The 14,710-nt window shown below is 37.0% G+C and overlaps 1 protein-coding gene across 3 annotated transcripts in view; it reads right to left on the bottom strand.

The window, feature by feature from the left end:
* CCDC7 (coiled-coil domain containing 7) overlaps positions 1–14,710 on the bottom strand; it is a 336,376-nt gene that overhangs the window by 29,920 nt on the left and 291,746 nt on the right. For all 3 annotated transcript variants that reach the window (XR_014818070.1, XR_014818072.1, XM_084980435.1), the window contains 4 exons: positions 11,668–11,751; positions 7,846–7,929; positions 5,456–5,539; positions 3,258–3,362 (listed from right to left, as the gene is read on the bottom strand). Coding sequence is in view for 1 of the 3 variants with exons in the window: in XM_084980435.1 (XP_084836561.1) it covers positions 3,258–3,362; positions 5,456–5,539; positions 7,846–7,929; positions 11,668–11,751 (357 nt within the window). In the remaining 2 variants the exon portion in view is untranslated. The remainder of the gene's footprint in view (positions 1–3,257; positions 3,363–5,455; positions 5,540–7,845; positions 7,930–11,667; positions 11,752–14,710) is intronic.

Genomic DNA, 14,710 nt, shown 5'->3' with positions numbered 1-14,710 from the left:
CTGGGATTTCTAGACGTTTATTTTTTCTTTTCCATCTCCCAAGTTAGGGACATTTTCAACTATTATGTCTTTAAATATGTTCTCTGCCCCTCTTTCTTTCTCTTGCCCTTTTAGGACTCATCTAATGTGAATATTAGTGGCTTGATGTTGTTCCAGAAGTCTCTTCCTTTCTTTTCAATCTTTTTTCTTTTTTCTGCTGGGCATCAGTGATTTCCACTACTCTTGTCTTCCAGATCAATGGTCTGTTCCTATGTACCATTTAGTCTACTACTGATTCCTTCTAGTATATTTTTCATATCAGTTATTGCATTCTTCATCTCTGTTTATTTTTCTTTATATTTTCCAAATCTGTTTAAAACTTCTAATTTTTCAGAGTTCCTGTTGTGGCTCAGTGGAAACAAACCTGGCTAGTATCTATAAGGATGTGGGTTCAATCCCTGGCCTCTCTCAGTGGGTTAAGGATCCAGTTTTGCTGTGAGCTGTGGTTTAGGTCACAGAAATGGCTCAGATATGGCATTGATATGGCTATGGTGTAGGCCAGCAGCTGCTGCTCCAATTTGACCCCTAGCCTGTAAACTTCCATATGCCACAGGTGTGGCCCTAAAACAAACAAACAAACAAACAAACCTTCTAATTTCTCAATCTGTCCATCCATTCTTCTCCCAGGTTGTTTAGGATCATTGCCTTGAATTCCTTCTTGGGTAGTTGTGTATCTCCTTGTCTTCTTCTGGGGGTGTAACTTATTCCTTCATTTCGAATATTTTTCCCAGTTGATTTATTTTGTCTAATTTGCTGTTCATATTTCTATATATCTAGAGGAGGATTACATTTCCCAACCTTGGGGAAGAGGGCTTTTTTAAGAAATTTCCTATGAATTCCAGTAGTATACTCCCCTCTTGTCATCAGAACTATATTCTCTATGGGTACCCCTATATGTGCTGTGTGGGTCCTTTTGCTGTGGAAGCTGACTGGTATGAGTGGCTTGGTTGGCTTCATTGGCTCCAGTTATTTACCAGGCCCTTACTGTGCAGAGGCTGCTAGCAACTGATTGGCAGGTTTGGGTCATGAGGTTGCTGGCTGTGGAACCCTGGGGGGAACTGGGGTTAGTCCATCCAGGAGTCATGTCCAGGAAGTCCTGGGGCTGGTGCCAGCCTACCAGTGGGGTAGAGCCAGGTCCAGGGGGTAGCACTGGCTCACCTGGTAGTGACAGGTCCTGGGGTATGGCTGCAGGGCTCCGGGTCCCATAGATGGTGTTGGCCTCCTGGTGGGTAGGCTGGGTCTTCATGCTGTAGACCTGCATTTTCTTGCAGATGATATCCACCCACTCACGTGTGAGGCTGGCCCTAAAGCTATGGCAGACTCCTCATGGCCAGGAATGAAGCCCAGCTGGTTGTAGGGCAGGTGCTTTCCTGCTGGTGGGTGGTCTGGGTCCACAGACTATAGAGATGCCATTGTCCTGGGTTTGTTACTGGCATAGTGGTTGGAGAGACTGATTCCAAAGCTACAACAAGGTTATTGTTGGCAGAGGCAGTGATTCTAGGGTTGGTGCCTGCCCACTGCTGGGTGGATCTGGGTCCTGGGTTCTGTGGCTATAGGGCCCTGGGGGGGTCTTAGGTCTAGTGCCCTGGGCATTGGTGTGTGGGGCCAGGTCCTGGACTCTCCAGTGTGTAGGGCTGTTTTCAGGGGTGGTTGTGGGCTCAGAGGTTCTTGGCTCTCTTCTGATGGGTCAGGCTGTGTCACCTTCCAGTTAGTTGCCTGGTTTGAGTCATCCCAGTACTGGTGCTTATTGGTTGGTAGTTAGTTGTGGGGCTGGGTCCTGAGGCTAATGTTAGAGAGAGGATTCCAAAGTGGTAGGTAGTGCAGCACCAGTGTCCTTATGGTAGAACAAACTCCCAAGAATGGCTGCTATCAGTGTCCATGTCCTCAAGGAGACCCTTCAAGATTAGCAGATAGGTCTGATCCAGACTCCTTTAAATTATTGCCTATACACTGGATCCTATAGCATGAGAGATGTTGTATGTGCCCTTTGAGAGTGAAGTCTCTATTCAGAAAGTCCTCTGGAACTCCTGAAAGCAAGCCCCATTGGGCCTCAAAGTCAAATATTCTGAGGACTCATCTTCTTGGTGCAGGTAGGACCTTTGTGCTAGGCAGCATGATATGGGGCTCAGACTCCTTACTCCTTTGTGAGAATCTTGACTATTGTAATTATTCTCCCATTCATGAGTTGCCCAAGCCAGAGACTTGAATAAACCATGACTCTGCCCCGACTATCCATCTTGTGTGGTTCTTTTTTATATCCTTAGTTGTGGAAGATCTTTCCTGATAGGTTCCAGTATTTTGTATTGATAGCTGTTCTATAAACAGTTGTAATTTTTCAGTGTCCATGAGCTAACGTGAGCTCAGAGTTATTACTCTGCCATCTTTAATGGCAGTTGTTTTAAGAAAGATTCTTTTGAGTGTCTCCCCACCCACCCCATTTTTTAGCTTTTTAGGGCCGCATCTGCAGCATATGGAAGTTCCCAGGCTAGAGGTCAAATTTGAGCTGCAGCCACCACAGCAGCAGCAATGCGGATCAGAGTCACATCTGTGACCTACATCATAGCGCAAGGATCCTTAACACAATGAGCCAGGCTAGGGATTAAACCCACATCCTCATGGATACTAGTCAGGTTTGTAACTGGTTGAGCCACAATGATAACTCCTCTTTCCCTTATTTTTCTAAGCTCTCTGCTCATTTAATATCACACCAAAGTCCAAGAATGCTAAAGCCAAGACAATGGCAATAGTATAAGCTATGAACTATACAACAAAACTAAAGACAACTACTTCACCTGAGATATTAAAAATGTGCCTGATAGTTTATTTATGTAAAGGGAAATAGTAACCAATGAAATAACTATCTGCTAAATCCCTATTTTAATCCCATTCATAAACTAGCTTTTTCACACTGGCAAATAAAAACAACTATCCTTCTAACCTGAAAAAAGAAAGTGAGTAGAATAGCATTTTAAATGCTTCCATCAAGCATATTCCAAGCTCACTATATCATTGAATTGTTATGGATCACTTTTTAGTTGAATGAATTTTAAAATTAACAATATTTAGCTAATTCTCTATTGATAGGAATGGCTAAAGTTCCAGTAATTATAGGAGGGAATTTATGAAGACTTTTTATTCTCTATAATAGCATATAGGTACTATAGTCACTAAAGATCCAAAGTTAAATAAACTCCAGAGGAGAGAAAAAAGAAATATACCTGAAATATTCTTATTCTTATTGGGATGACTCATGGGTTGTATCTTGAATTCATCCTTCATAAAACCTCTTCCAATAGCATCTGGGAAGAGCTGTATATCAGCATCTGTAGAAATAAAGTTTTGAAATGCTTTTTTAGGGCTGCTTCTGCAGCATATGGAAGTTCTCAGGCTAGGGATTGAATCAGAGCTACAGATGCCAGCCTACACCAGTCAGAGCAATGCAGGATCTGGGCCGCATCTGTAATCTGCACCACGGTTCATGGCAACGCCGGATCCTTAACCCACTGAGCAATGCCAGGGACTGAACCCACATCCTCATGGATACTAGAGTTGGGTACATTACCACTGAGCCACAAGGGGAACTCCCAAAATACTTTTGTAAGTTAAATAATAACATGTGTATGTTTATATGTGTGTCCTTTAATTAGTGTTTTTTTTTTATTACAGGAGAAGAATTAAAATGAAATGTCTGAATTGAAGACATAATACCCTGGAACTGGAAGAGCCATTAGCAATGTTATAAACTTCATTATAGTGAGGCTTAGAAATGTTGAGTGATTTGACCTCAGCCACATATCCAGGTAATGACAAAACTGATCTGTAAACTGATGCCTCATAGTTCCTTAACTAGGACTTTTTTCATGCAATACAAAGTGTTTTGCAAATTCAGTCATTCTAGAGTTTTTCCTAATAAATATAACTTTCTGTTATATTTAATTGTATATTGAATGTACATTAAAAACGCATTCATTTGGTAGGGATGTTCCTGTTAAGGTGGGACATAACGTTTTTTTCAGTTCTATATGTGATCAGTACATTCACTGCAACTTCCTTCCTCTTAGCAGTTTCTTTTGAATTTTATTTAGAGCATTTAGTTACAAATTTACCATTAATAAATAAGTATAAAATAACTAAATTTTGTTGTTAAAAGGCATGACAGTTTAAATTGAATAATGTAAATAAGAGCACTTTACTGCTTGTCTAAGGTTGTTATTCATATTGACAAGGATTCCTACTATAACATAAGCAACAATGAAACAAAAATTTTTTCAAAGATCCTAAACAAAAACTCTGATAATTAAAGACATGGAAAAATGGCTTATATTCCAAATTAGTTAAAATAAAATACAAAACAAATCTAACTGCTTGGTAAAACAATTTTATTTTTACACCACCAGCTTTTCCCTAGTTAATAGCTGTAAGAGTAAATAATTTTTATTTGGTTAATTTTAACTACTTTTTTCCAGGAATAAAAGTGGGAATAAAATCAAATAAATCATTCAAAACCAAAGTTACAGAAAACTTGCCTTAATATTTAATTTCAGGTAAAACACATTTGGTGCTTTTGTCTAAAGATTCAGTTACTTTCAAATTCTGGCTTTCAGCATCAATTCTGCAAGAAGTTCATAACTATAGTATTTCTTGTATCAAAGAGAAATGCATGTAACTCTATTGCTGCAGATCTAAAGTGGTATCAGTAAATTTTAAAATTCAGTGAGAGAACTCCACTCTGGTAGAGAAATAAATTTACTTGTCTACTTAATTATGTACATGTAATTGGTAATATATGAAATAAATGCTATATTCCTCTTCTTATAAGACTCACAGGAGTTCCTGTCATGGCACAGCAGAAACGAATCCAAGTAGGAATGGATGAGGTTTTGGGTTCGATCCCTGGCCTCACTCAATGGGTTAAGGATCCGGTGTTGCAGAGAGCTGTGGTGTAGGTCACAGACGTGGCTCTGATCTAGTGTGGCTGTGGCTGTGGCTGTGGCCGGAGGCTCCTATTAGACCCATAGCCTGGGAACCTCTATACGCCGTGGGTGCCCTAAAAAGACAAAAAGACCAAAAAAAAAAAAAAAAGATTCATAAACTAGCCTTTTTGCTTCTTTTCTTCTAGGACAACAATGAAAATGAGTAGAACAGCAGTTGGGAATATTTAAAATAAGCATATTCTAAAGTCATTAGAGCACTAGATTTATGCATTACTTTCTAAATGGATGACTAAAAACTAGCAATATCCAGAGAAATTTCCATTGGTAGTAAATACTAGAGTTAAATTATGAAAGTGAATTTATGAATATTTTGCCCATTAATAATAACAAATATAGCTTGTCATTAATGATGCATAATTAATTACATATCCTGGAAAAGATATAAACCATAAACATTAGACTTGAAAAATTTTCATTCTTACCAGGTTGACTCTTAAGATGTGCCTTGATTTTACCACTTATTTTTGCTCTTCTGCCATTATCTGTTCTGTGTTCTGTATCAGTCTCTATAGATATAAAACAGATTACAAAACACTTTCTAAGATAACTTTTAACATACACGTGTGTGTGTGTGTGTGTGTGTGTAGTACTTATTCAGTATTTGTTATTACAGAAGGGAAATGATATAATGTCTGCATTGCACAGTCATAAAACAGTAGAATTTGAAGGGCTCTTAGCAATCATATAAGCCTCATGATATTGCAGCTTAGAGATGTTTTGTGACTTGATTGGGAACACATACAGAGATAAACACATACAGAGCATAAGCTGATGCCTCATAATTCCTTAACCAGTGCTCTCTATAGACAATGCTGGGTTTCATACAAATTTAATCATCCTGGGAAGTTCATGTAAAGGATATCTATCTTCCAAACTGACACTAAGAGCACTCTCAGACTGTAAGGATATGCTTACTGGGAGGGACATGGCATCTTTTCCCCCCACTGGTCAAGTAACCAACCATGGTTCCATTTCACAGCAAGTTACTACCGGGAAGCAATTCTTTGACTCTCTCCAGACCATCTCACGCCATTTCTCAGGTTACGTAAACCAAGGAGACACCAATGGTGTAGAGGGAGAACAAGATATTCTGCCGTCTAAGCAAAATTGCCTACCAGGTCCTCTTGGGATGTACACCTTGTAGCAGGGCAGGGGAAACTGGGTAAATCTGTAACGGTATCAGCACTGGGACTGCATCCCATTCATTCCGTTTGCGTTCTTCCTGTGATCTGAACATTTTGCAGGGCTTAGAAACTACTAGCTAGGTCAAAGGAGGGGAAAACGACATGAAACTTATTAAAGATAACTTTTCATGCTAAAAAAGGGATAAGTAGGATTGGTGACTTGGGTCAAATAAGGTGTCCAGTAAACTGAAAGCTGGTTACAGAGGAGCATGTACCCGAGGCTGGAAGCTGCTCCAGAACCTGACACCATAAGGTGGATCTTGCCTTGTCGTAGTGGCTGAGAGACCAGGAGTTAAGTATGAAAGATTGTACTGTGACCCTTGGAGCCAAAATGCAAAGAGGAGGAGGCCAGCTTGGGGTATCATTACCAAAATGATCCAAAATACCTCAGACTGGACAAACAAGTTTCAGCAAGTACATAATTGCATTTTGTGAGAGCCGTATGAGCTACAGCAATGCAAAATGAGGGATATTAGTAGATGTAATTGGGGCTCTCTGCTTCTTCTCTAACGGGTAGAGGTCAAGGATGACAGGCCCAGTTGAAATAAGCATGTAAGGATGCTTATGTAAGCAAGGAAGCATTAAGAAGAGCGTTTGGGAGCAGAGGGGAAAAGGCATAGGCTAAAGCAATTTAGTAAGAATCGCAGTTCCCTCCTTCACAATAAATACCCTCTCGCTGCTTAACCCATTTTTCAAACCCACCCTCCTGAAGTTTCTGCGAGTCACACGTCACTGTTTCTTCGCATGTCTCATGTTTTTCTTTGGGCGTTGGGTTAAAACCTGGAGAGTTTAGCTAATACATCACAGGACATCTGGATAGTGAGTTCCCTTCCCCTCTGGAGGTTTGCTCTTGCCGTTTGCCTGCTTATTTAGTGACTAGGCCGGAGTGTTTTCTCTTGCAGAGAAGTCTGCTGCTCTGCAGTGTGAAGCTTTTAATGCTGCTCCTAAGGGGGCACAGACTTGAGCTGCAAACTAGTCTCCTTTGGATGATGGTTGTTTTGTCCTTTGAATGTCTGTTCCCCTTATTTTGCTGTTAAGCTCTCTGCCTTTAACATCACACCAAAGATCCACAAGTGTGTCAAACACTGTCACGTCAAGACAAGGCGAGGTAATATAAGCTGTGAGCTATACAACAAAACTAAAGCTCTCTACTTCACCTGAGATAGTGAACATGAGCCTGGTAGTTTGATTATCTAGAGGGAATTAGTAATCAATCAGTAATTAACCAATGAAATAAACATGTACCAAGTCTCTCATAATCGCATTTGTAAACTAGCCTTTCTGCTTTTGTAAACACAAAGCAACGGTCCTTGTAGCCTGAAAGAGGAATTGAGTTGTATTTGACATGCTTCCATCAAGCATATTCCAAGCTCACTGTAGCACAGAATTTTTACTGATAAGTTTTTTTTGTTTTGTTTTGTTTTTTAGTGAAGGATTCTAAAACTTACACTATGTAGCTAATTTTCTATTGATAATAACTGCTGGAGTTCCACTAATTATAGGAGGGAATTTATGAAGACATTGCATGATGTAAAAACAACATATAGATACTGTAAGCAAATTCAAACTTAAATAAATTAGAGAAGATAAATAAGCCAGAAATAGACTTGAAACATTCTTGTTCTTACCAGGAGGCCTCTTGGATTGTGTCTTCATTTCACCCTTTAGTATCCTTCTTCCAGTAACATCTGGGTAGGGCTCTGTATTTGTGTCTGCAGTGAAAAACAATTTCAGAACATTTTTGTAAAGTCTGTATTAACATGTGTTTTTGTGTGTAGTAGTCCTTTAATCAGCATTGAAAAAAATTTTTATTGGAGTTTAGTTGCTTTACAATGTTGAGTTATTTCAGGTGTACAGCAAAGTGAACCAGTTATACATATATATACCCATTCTTTAATTAGCATTATTTTGTTATAGAAGAATGACAATGAAATCTGACTTACAGAATCAAAACACTTTAAAATTGGAAGAGCCATTAGCAATCATATAAGCCTCATTATATTGAGCTTTAGAAATATTTAGTGATTTGATCAATACAAGGTATACATTAAAAACATGTTCATATGGGATTAAAAAGATGTTGTGTATATACACAGCCATAAAAAAGAACAAAATAATGCCATTTGCATGGATGGACTAGAAACTCTTACACTAAGTAAAGTAAATCAGAAAGAGAAAGACAAATACAAAGACAAATACAAAGACAAATACAAGTATGACATCACTTAGATCTGGAATCTGTTATACAGCACAAATGAATCTTTCCACAGAAAAGAAACTCATGGACTTGGAGAAGAGACTCATGGTTGCCAAGGGGGAGGAGGAGGGAGTGGCATGGACTGGGAGTCTAGGCTTAATAGATGCAAACTATTGCATTTTGAGTGGAGAAATGAGATCCTGCTGTATAGCACAGGGAACCATATCTAGTTATTTATGATGGAACATGATAATGTGAAAAAGAGAATGTATATATGTATGTGTGACTGGGTCATTTTGCTGCAAAGTAGAAGCTGATAGAACACTGTAAACAAACTATAATGGAAAAAATAAAAATCATTATATCAAAAAACCACATTCATATGTTAAGGATACACCTGGTGAGGTGGGACATAACATTTTTTACCAGGTCAAGTTGCAAAAAATGGGTATCAGAGTTACAGAGTGTTACTGGGAGGCAGAAATTCTTTGGCTTGTCCAGGTATATTTTAATTCTTTTTTTAAAAGGTTATGTAACTGTAAGTCAAGTAGGCATCGATGATGGAAAAGAATAACAGTAATTTGTGGACAGAGACAAAATACCCTCTCATGTTCTCTTAGCATGTAGACCTTCTCCCTAGGGAGAAAGAAATGGGTAATTTGCAGGAATGTGAGCATTGGTATTGAATGCCTTTCCCATTTGAGTCTTTACATGGTTTTTACTATTTGCTGGATTTAGAAACAATTATATAGGTCCAATGTCAGAAAAAAAATTATTTGAAAGATTTAATATTGCAAAATAACAATTAGAATCAGTGAGTGTGGGTAACCTCTTGGGTAAAGTTTTGTGGGCAAAATTTGGTTTTAACGTAGCATATAACTGCAGCGGAACCTGTCATATCTGACATTATAGATTGGAAGTCCTGTTTTGGAGAAAGGGCCAAGCTCACAAATATTTCATGTTTGTGCTATTACTGAGGCAGCACGATTTTATCACCATTGCAATCTAAACAGAATTGGAGACTGCATGAGGCATCATTACTAAAACCAAAGACAGGTTGGGTGTGGGCAGAACAAGTTTTCAGTCATTAAGCTATGGTATTTGTGAAAGTAATGTGTACTAAAGCAACACATAACTGGAGAACATCAGCAGACATACTCGAGCCCTCTGATCTTTCTCCAATAGATAATAATAATAAGAACGGTTTCATTTGAAGTGAGAAAGCAGTGGATCCTTAGATATGCAAGGAGGCAATGAGAATAGCCCTTGAGGGCAGCTTGGGTTAAACAACAGGAGCACAAATAGTATGTGGCGAAGAAACCTAATTTATGAAGAGCCTCACTTTTCCTCCTTCACAATCTCCTCCTGTTGTTTTTAAGTATTTAAAAAAATCCTATTGTGCTTGTAGTTCATTGAACTTTTTTTTTTTAATGTTGAACATAATGTACAATATGGCCATTTTATTTTTTGTCCTTTTTTTTTAATGGAAGTTCCCAGGCTAGGGGTTGAATTGGAGCTACAGCTGCTGGCCTGTGTCACAGTCACTATATGGCCAGACCTGAGCTGCGTCTGTGACCTACGCTACAGCTCACAGCAATACCGGATCCTCAATCCACTGAATAAGGCCAGGGATCAAACCCACATCCTCATGGATACTAGTTCGGTTGTTACCACTGAGCCACAGTGGGAACTCCCAACATGCCCATTTTAAATGTGTAACCAATGGTTATTAGTATATTTATAGAATATGTAACTAATGTAGTTAATTTTAGAATCAACTTTAGATTTATACTAGGAAGATTAAATTCCAGGGAGATTTATAATGTTATTTTCACAACCTTATTATTTTAAATTTCTTATCTTTCCCCATTTTTATATATTAAACATATAAAAAATTCATTTATTACAGTTTTAAAAAATTATTCATTTACGTAACTTCGTACTCTATACGAAACTGAGAGAAGATAAAGCATGTATAAGTACTGTTTATTATTATAACCATCCTATTTATAATAATCTGGTTTTCTCTTCTGTTATTACTTAAAATGATATTTTCTAGTGTTTAATCTCTCTGCTGTCTTTACTAGATTTCCATACTTTAAGTTTGCTAATTCTTTCTTCTGACTGGGAAATTACTAAAAACCTCGACTGGTTCTTTAAAATTTTAGTTGTACTTTCAACTACAAGATTTCCATATATTTCTTTTCAAAATAATATATTTCTCTTCGTATATATTCCCTATTTGATGAAACACTGTCATCAGAACTTCCTTTTCTTCTAAATAATCTCTATATTTAGTTCTTTGAACATATTTATAATAATTATTTTTTTGGTTTTGTTCTTTAAATCCAGTATTTTGGATTCTTAGAAGCAGTTTTTGTTGCATGCCATTTTCCTTATTATGTGTCACATTTTTTTGTTTCTTTGCATGATGCATAATTTTATGCTGAAAACTGGGCATTTTAGATACATAACATAGAATCTCTGCATACTAACTTCTTCCTCTTTTAGGGCATATACTTATTGTTTTCTTATTTATATTTTCAGTTATTTGGCTAAAATATGCTACTGAAGTCATTTCCTTTTGCAGTCTGAAGGCACAACTGTTACTCCCCAAGGGCAAAAGCCTTGGACATGTACACAGTCACCTTTGGATAATAGTGGTTTTAGGAGTGTTGTCTTTTTCTCTTTCCATTATGTCTCTGTTAAGTTGTCTGCTTCTTTTGATGTCACACCAGAAATCAAAGGGCAGTCTATCCATGTTACAAGAGAAAAGGCTGAGTTTAATCTCCAAACTACATAACACAACTAATGACTCAACCACAGATGAGATGGGATAAACATGCCTGATATTTCCATCAAATTGAGAGAAATGGTAACCAATGAATTAATTATTATCTGTTAAATTCCTCTTGTTATTATCACATTCATCCGGTTGCCTTTCTCCTTTTCTTTAAGCCAGAAATAGAGAGTAGAACAGAATTAAACATACATGCATCAGGTGTATTAATTTACTATAGCATTTAATTTATGGTTCAATTTCTAACTGAATGATTTCTAAAACTCAAAATATCTAGCTAACTTTTAACTTTCTAATAAATACCAGAGTGCAACTAATTATGAAAATATTCATGGAAACTTTACCCATAGAATAATAACATATAGGGACTCTTGTCATCAAAAATTCATACTTAAACTCCAAAGAAGATAAAATAAACCATAAAGATTAGGCTTGCAAAATTCTTATCCTTACCAGGGAGACTCTTTGGTTGTATCCTCATTTCTGTCATCAATATATGCCTTCCAACAGTATCCTTCAAGTGTTCTAGATCCATTTCTATAGAAATAAACAGATACCAAAACACTTTGTAAAATAATCCTAACATATAAGTGTGTGTGTGTGTGTGCGTGCACGTATGGTACTATCTTTATTAGCCTTGTTATTAGTGAATATGCATTATAATGGAATGTCTGGGTTGCAGAATCATTAAACCTTCAAGTTGGAGTGGCTGTAAGCAACCATTAAGCCTCCATATATTGAGGCTTAGCGATGCTAATGATTTGACCAAGACTATGTATCCAGATAAGGACAAACTTTATGTATAAACTTACACTGCAAAATTCTTTAATTAGTGCTTTTTCTATACAATGCTATCTTTTATGCTAAATTAAAATATCTTGGAGAGTTTATGATAATATCTTAAATTTCCATTACAATCATAATCATACTATAGAGATAAATACCTAGTGATGTGGAACATGACATGTTTTTGCTCAGGTCATGTTGCAAACCATGGTCTTCATTTACCATGGAGCAGAAATTCTTGGACTCATCCAGGGATATTTTAGTGCCTTTTTATGTTATTTAGTTTTAAACAAAGTAGTGGAAAAGTAATGGAAAAGAATAACAGAATACTTTGCAGATGGAGAAAAAGTGCTCTCCCAAGTCCCTTTAATGTGTAGACTCCATAGCTTAGGACAAGGAAATGGATAAAGTTGTAGAAGTACCAGGATTGAGATTGAGTCTCTTTATGTTTGAGTTTTCATGTGATTTAAAAATTGTGCTTCATTTAGAAACTGCAGCTAGTTCTGTTTACAAGAAAAATACATTATTATAGGAGAACTTATACTGAAAAATGAATAATTAGGAATGACCAACTACTGGGTCTAAAATTTTGTGAATTTGTTTCTAGCAGAATATGTACCTGAAGTTAGAAAACTGTCATGACCAAAACATCCAGAAGGAAGTCTTTGCAGAAATGCATGAGTCAGTAAGTATTAAAGGTTGCACAATCTGTATAGAGGGGGTTACCTGCCGCAGCACCATTACCAAAAATGAACAAAGGTGTGTCAGATTAGGCAGAACAAGTTTTCAATAACCAAGTAACAGCATTTTGTGAAAGTAAAATGATTTATAGCAAAACAAAACAAAGTATTAGCAGATATATTTTCCTTTTCTGTATATGTATATGTAAGAAGGACTTGATAATTTGAATTAAGGAAGCAAAGAATCTTCAAATAAGCAAGAGGCAATGAGAACAGCATTTGAGGGAAGGTTAGGTTAAGCACTAGCAATTAAAAAGTATGTTCTGGAGAAACTTAGAGTCTAGTAAAAGTTAGTTTTCTCCCTCACCATATCCTCCAAACTTTCAAATCCTTTTTATCCTATTTTGCTTGGCATTCACTCAACTAGTTTATAAAAATATATAACTTACCACACAATTTGCCTATTTGAAGTGTTCATTTCAGTGTTTTTAAAAATATATTCACAGAGTTGTATAACCATCGCCACAAATTTAGAAGCAACTAGACAATGTTTTTACCATAAAAAAGAAATGACAGGAGTTCCCACTGTGGCTCAGCGATAACAAACCTGACTGGTGTCCATGAGGATCTGGGCTTTGCTCAATGGGTTAAGGATCCGGCATTGCTGTGAGCTACGGTGTAGGTTCACAGACACGGCTTGGATCCCGCATTGCTGTGGCCGTGGTGTAGGTTGGCAGCTACAGCTCCAATTCGACCCCTAGCCAGGGAACTTCCTTATGCTGAAAGTATGGCCCTAAAAAGACCAAAATAAAATAAATAATAAATAAATAAATCTACAGCTTTAAAGAAAAAGAAATGATAATTATGTGACATGATGGAGGAGTTGGCTAACACTAGGGTGGTAATCACGTTGGGATATAGAAATGTATCACATCAGAACACTGTAAATATTAAATACGCAACGTTATAGGTCATTTGTTTTCTCAATAAAGAAGTAATCTACTGCAGTCTTATACTAATAAATCCCAGTAATTCCAGTGAAGTATAGAAATGCTACCCTTATATAGCATTATTCCCTCCTTCCCGTGTTTGCATTATTGTTATACATATTATAAATATAATAACCTACAGCATAGGTTATAAAGTCTGTTTATAACTGTTAAAGTTATTTCTCTATGTTAAATTATTAACCTATTTATGCATATGTATTATATGTAATTATACTATCTTTTGTAATTACAAGATTACTTTTACCCAGAATCTATTTTAGGGGATTCAAATTACTGTCTCAGGAAACTTGCTTTCAGCCTGAAGAACTTTTGTTTTATACTTGAAGTGAATTTGCTAGCAATGAATTCTTTCAATTTTTTAAATTTGTTTGAAAATCTCTTTATTTCACATTTATTTGTTTGTTTGTTTGTCTTTTCCCCTTTTCGCCTTTTCTAGGGTCGCTCCCGTGGCATATGGAGGTTCCCAGGCTAGGGGTCCAATAGGAGCTGTAGCTGCCGGCCTACACCACAGCCACAGCAATGCCAATTCCGAGCTGCATCTGCAACCTACACCACAGCTCACGGCAAAGCCGGATCCTTAACCCACTGAGCAAGGTCAGGGATCGAACCCGCAACCTCATAGTTCCTAGTTGGATTCCTTAACCACTCTGCCGCGACGGGAACTCCATATTTCACTTTTATTTTTGAGAGATAATTTGTCTGGTTATAATGTTTTTGGTTCATAGTTTTTTATTTTGCAGTTTGAATAGGCCATTATACTGACTTTTTGATATTCAGAGTTTCTGATTTATTCTCGAAGATGGTAGGTCATGGTATCCTCATGAATTAAATTCCAATTTTTTTTACATTACTAATAAGACTGTATACTTTTCAAACGCTTATTAGTCATTTAGGTATCTTCTTTGGTGAAGCACATGTTTAAGACTTTTGCCCATTTTTCTATTGGGTTTTCAATGTATTTATTTCTCCACTATAAACTTTTTAAATATTTGGATGAAAGCCTTCTGTTGGATATTTGTG

This window comes from Sus scrofa, chromosome 10 (genome assembly GCF_054392235.1).
Source record: "Sus scrofa isolate SSC_HxYL_T2T_F1_AM1 chromosome 10, Sscrofa_HxYL_maternal_Yorkshire_Landrace_v2.0, whole genome shotgun sequence".
NCBI classification, from domain to species: domain Eukaryota; kingdom Metazoa; phylum Chordata; class Mammalia; order Artiodactyla; family Suidae; genus Sus; species Sus scrofa.
This window is presented reverse-complemented; position numbering and strand designations above follow the sequence as displayed.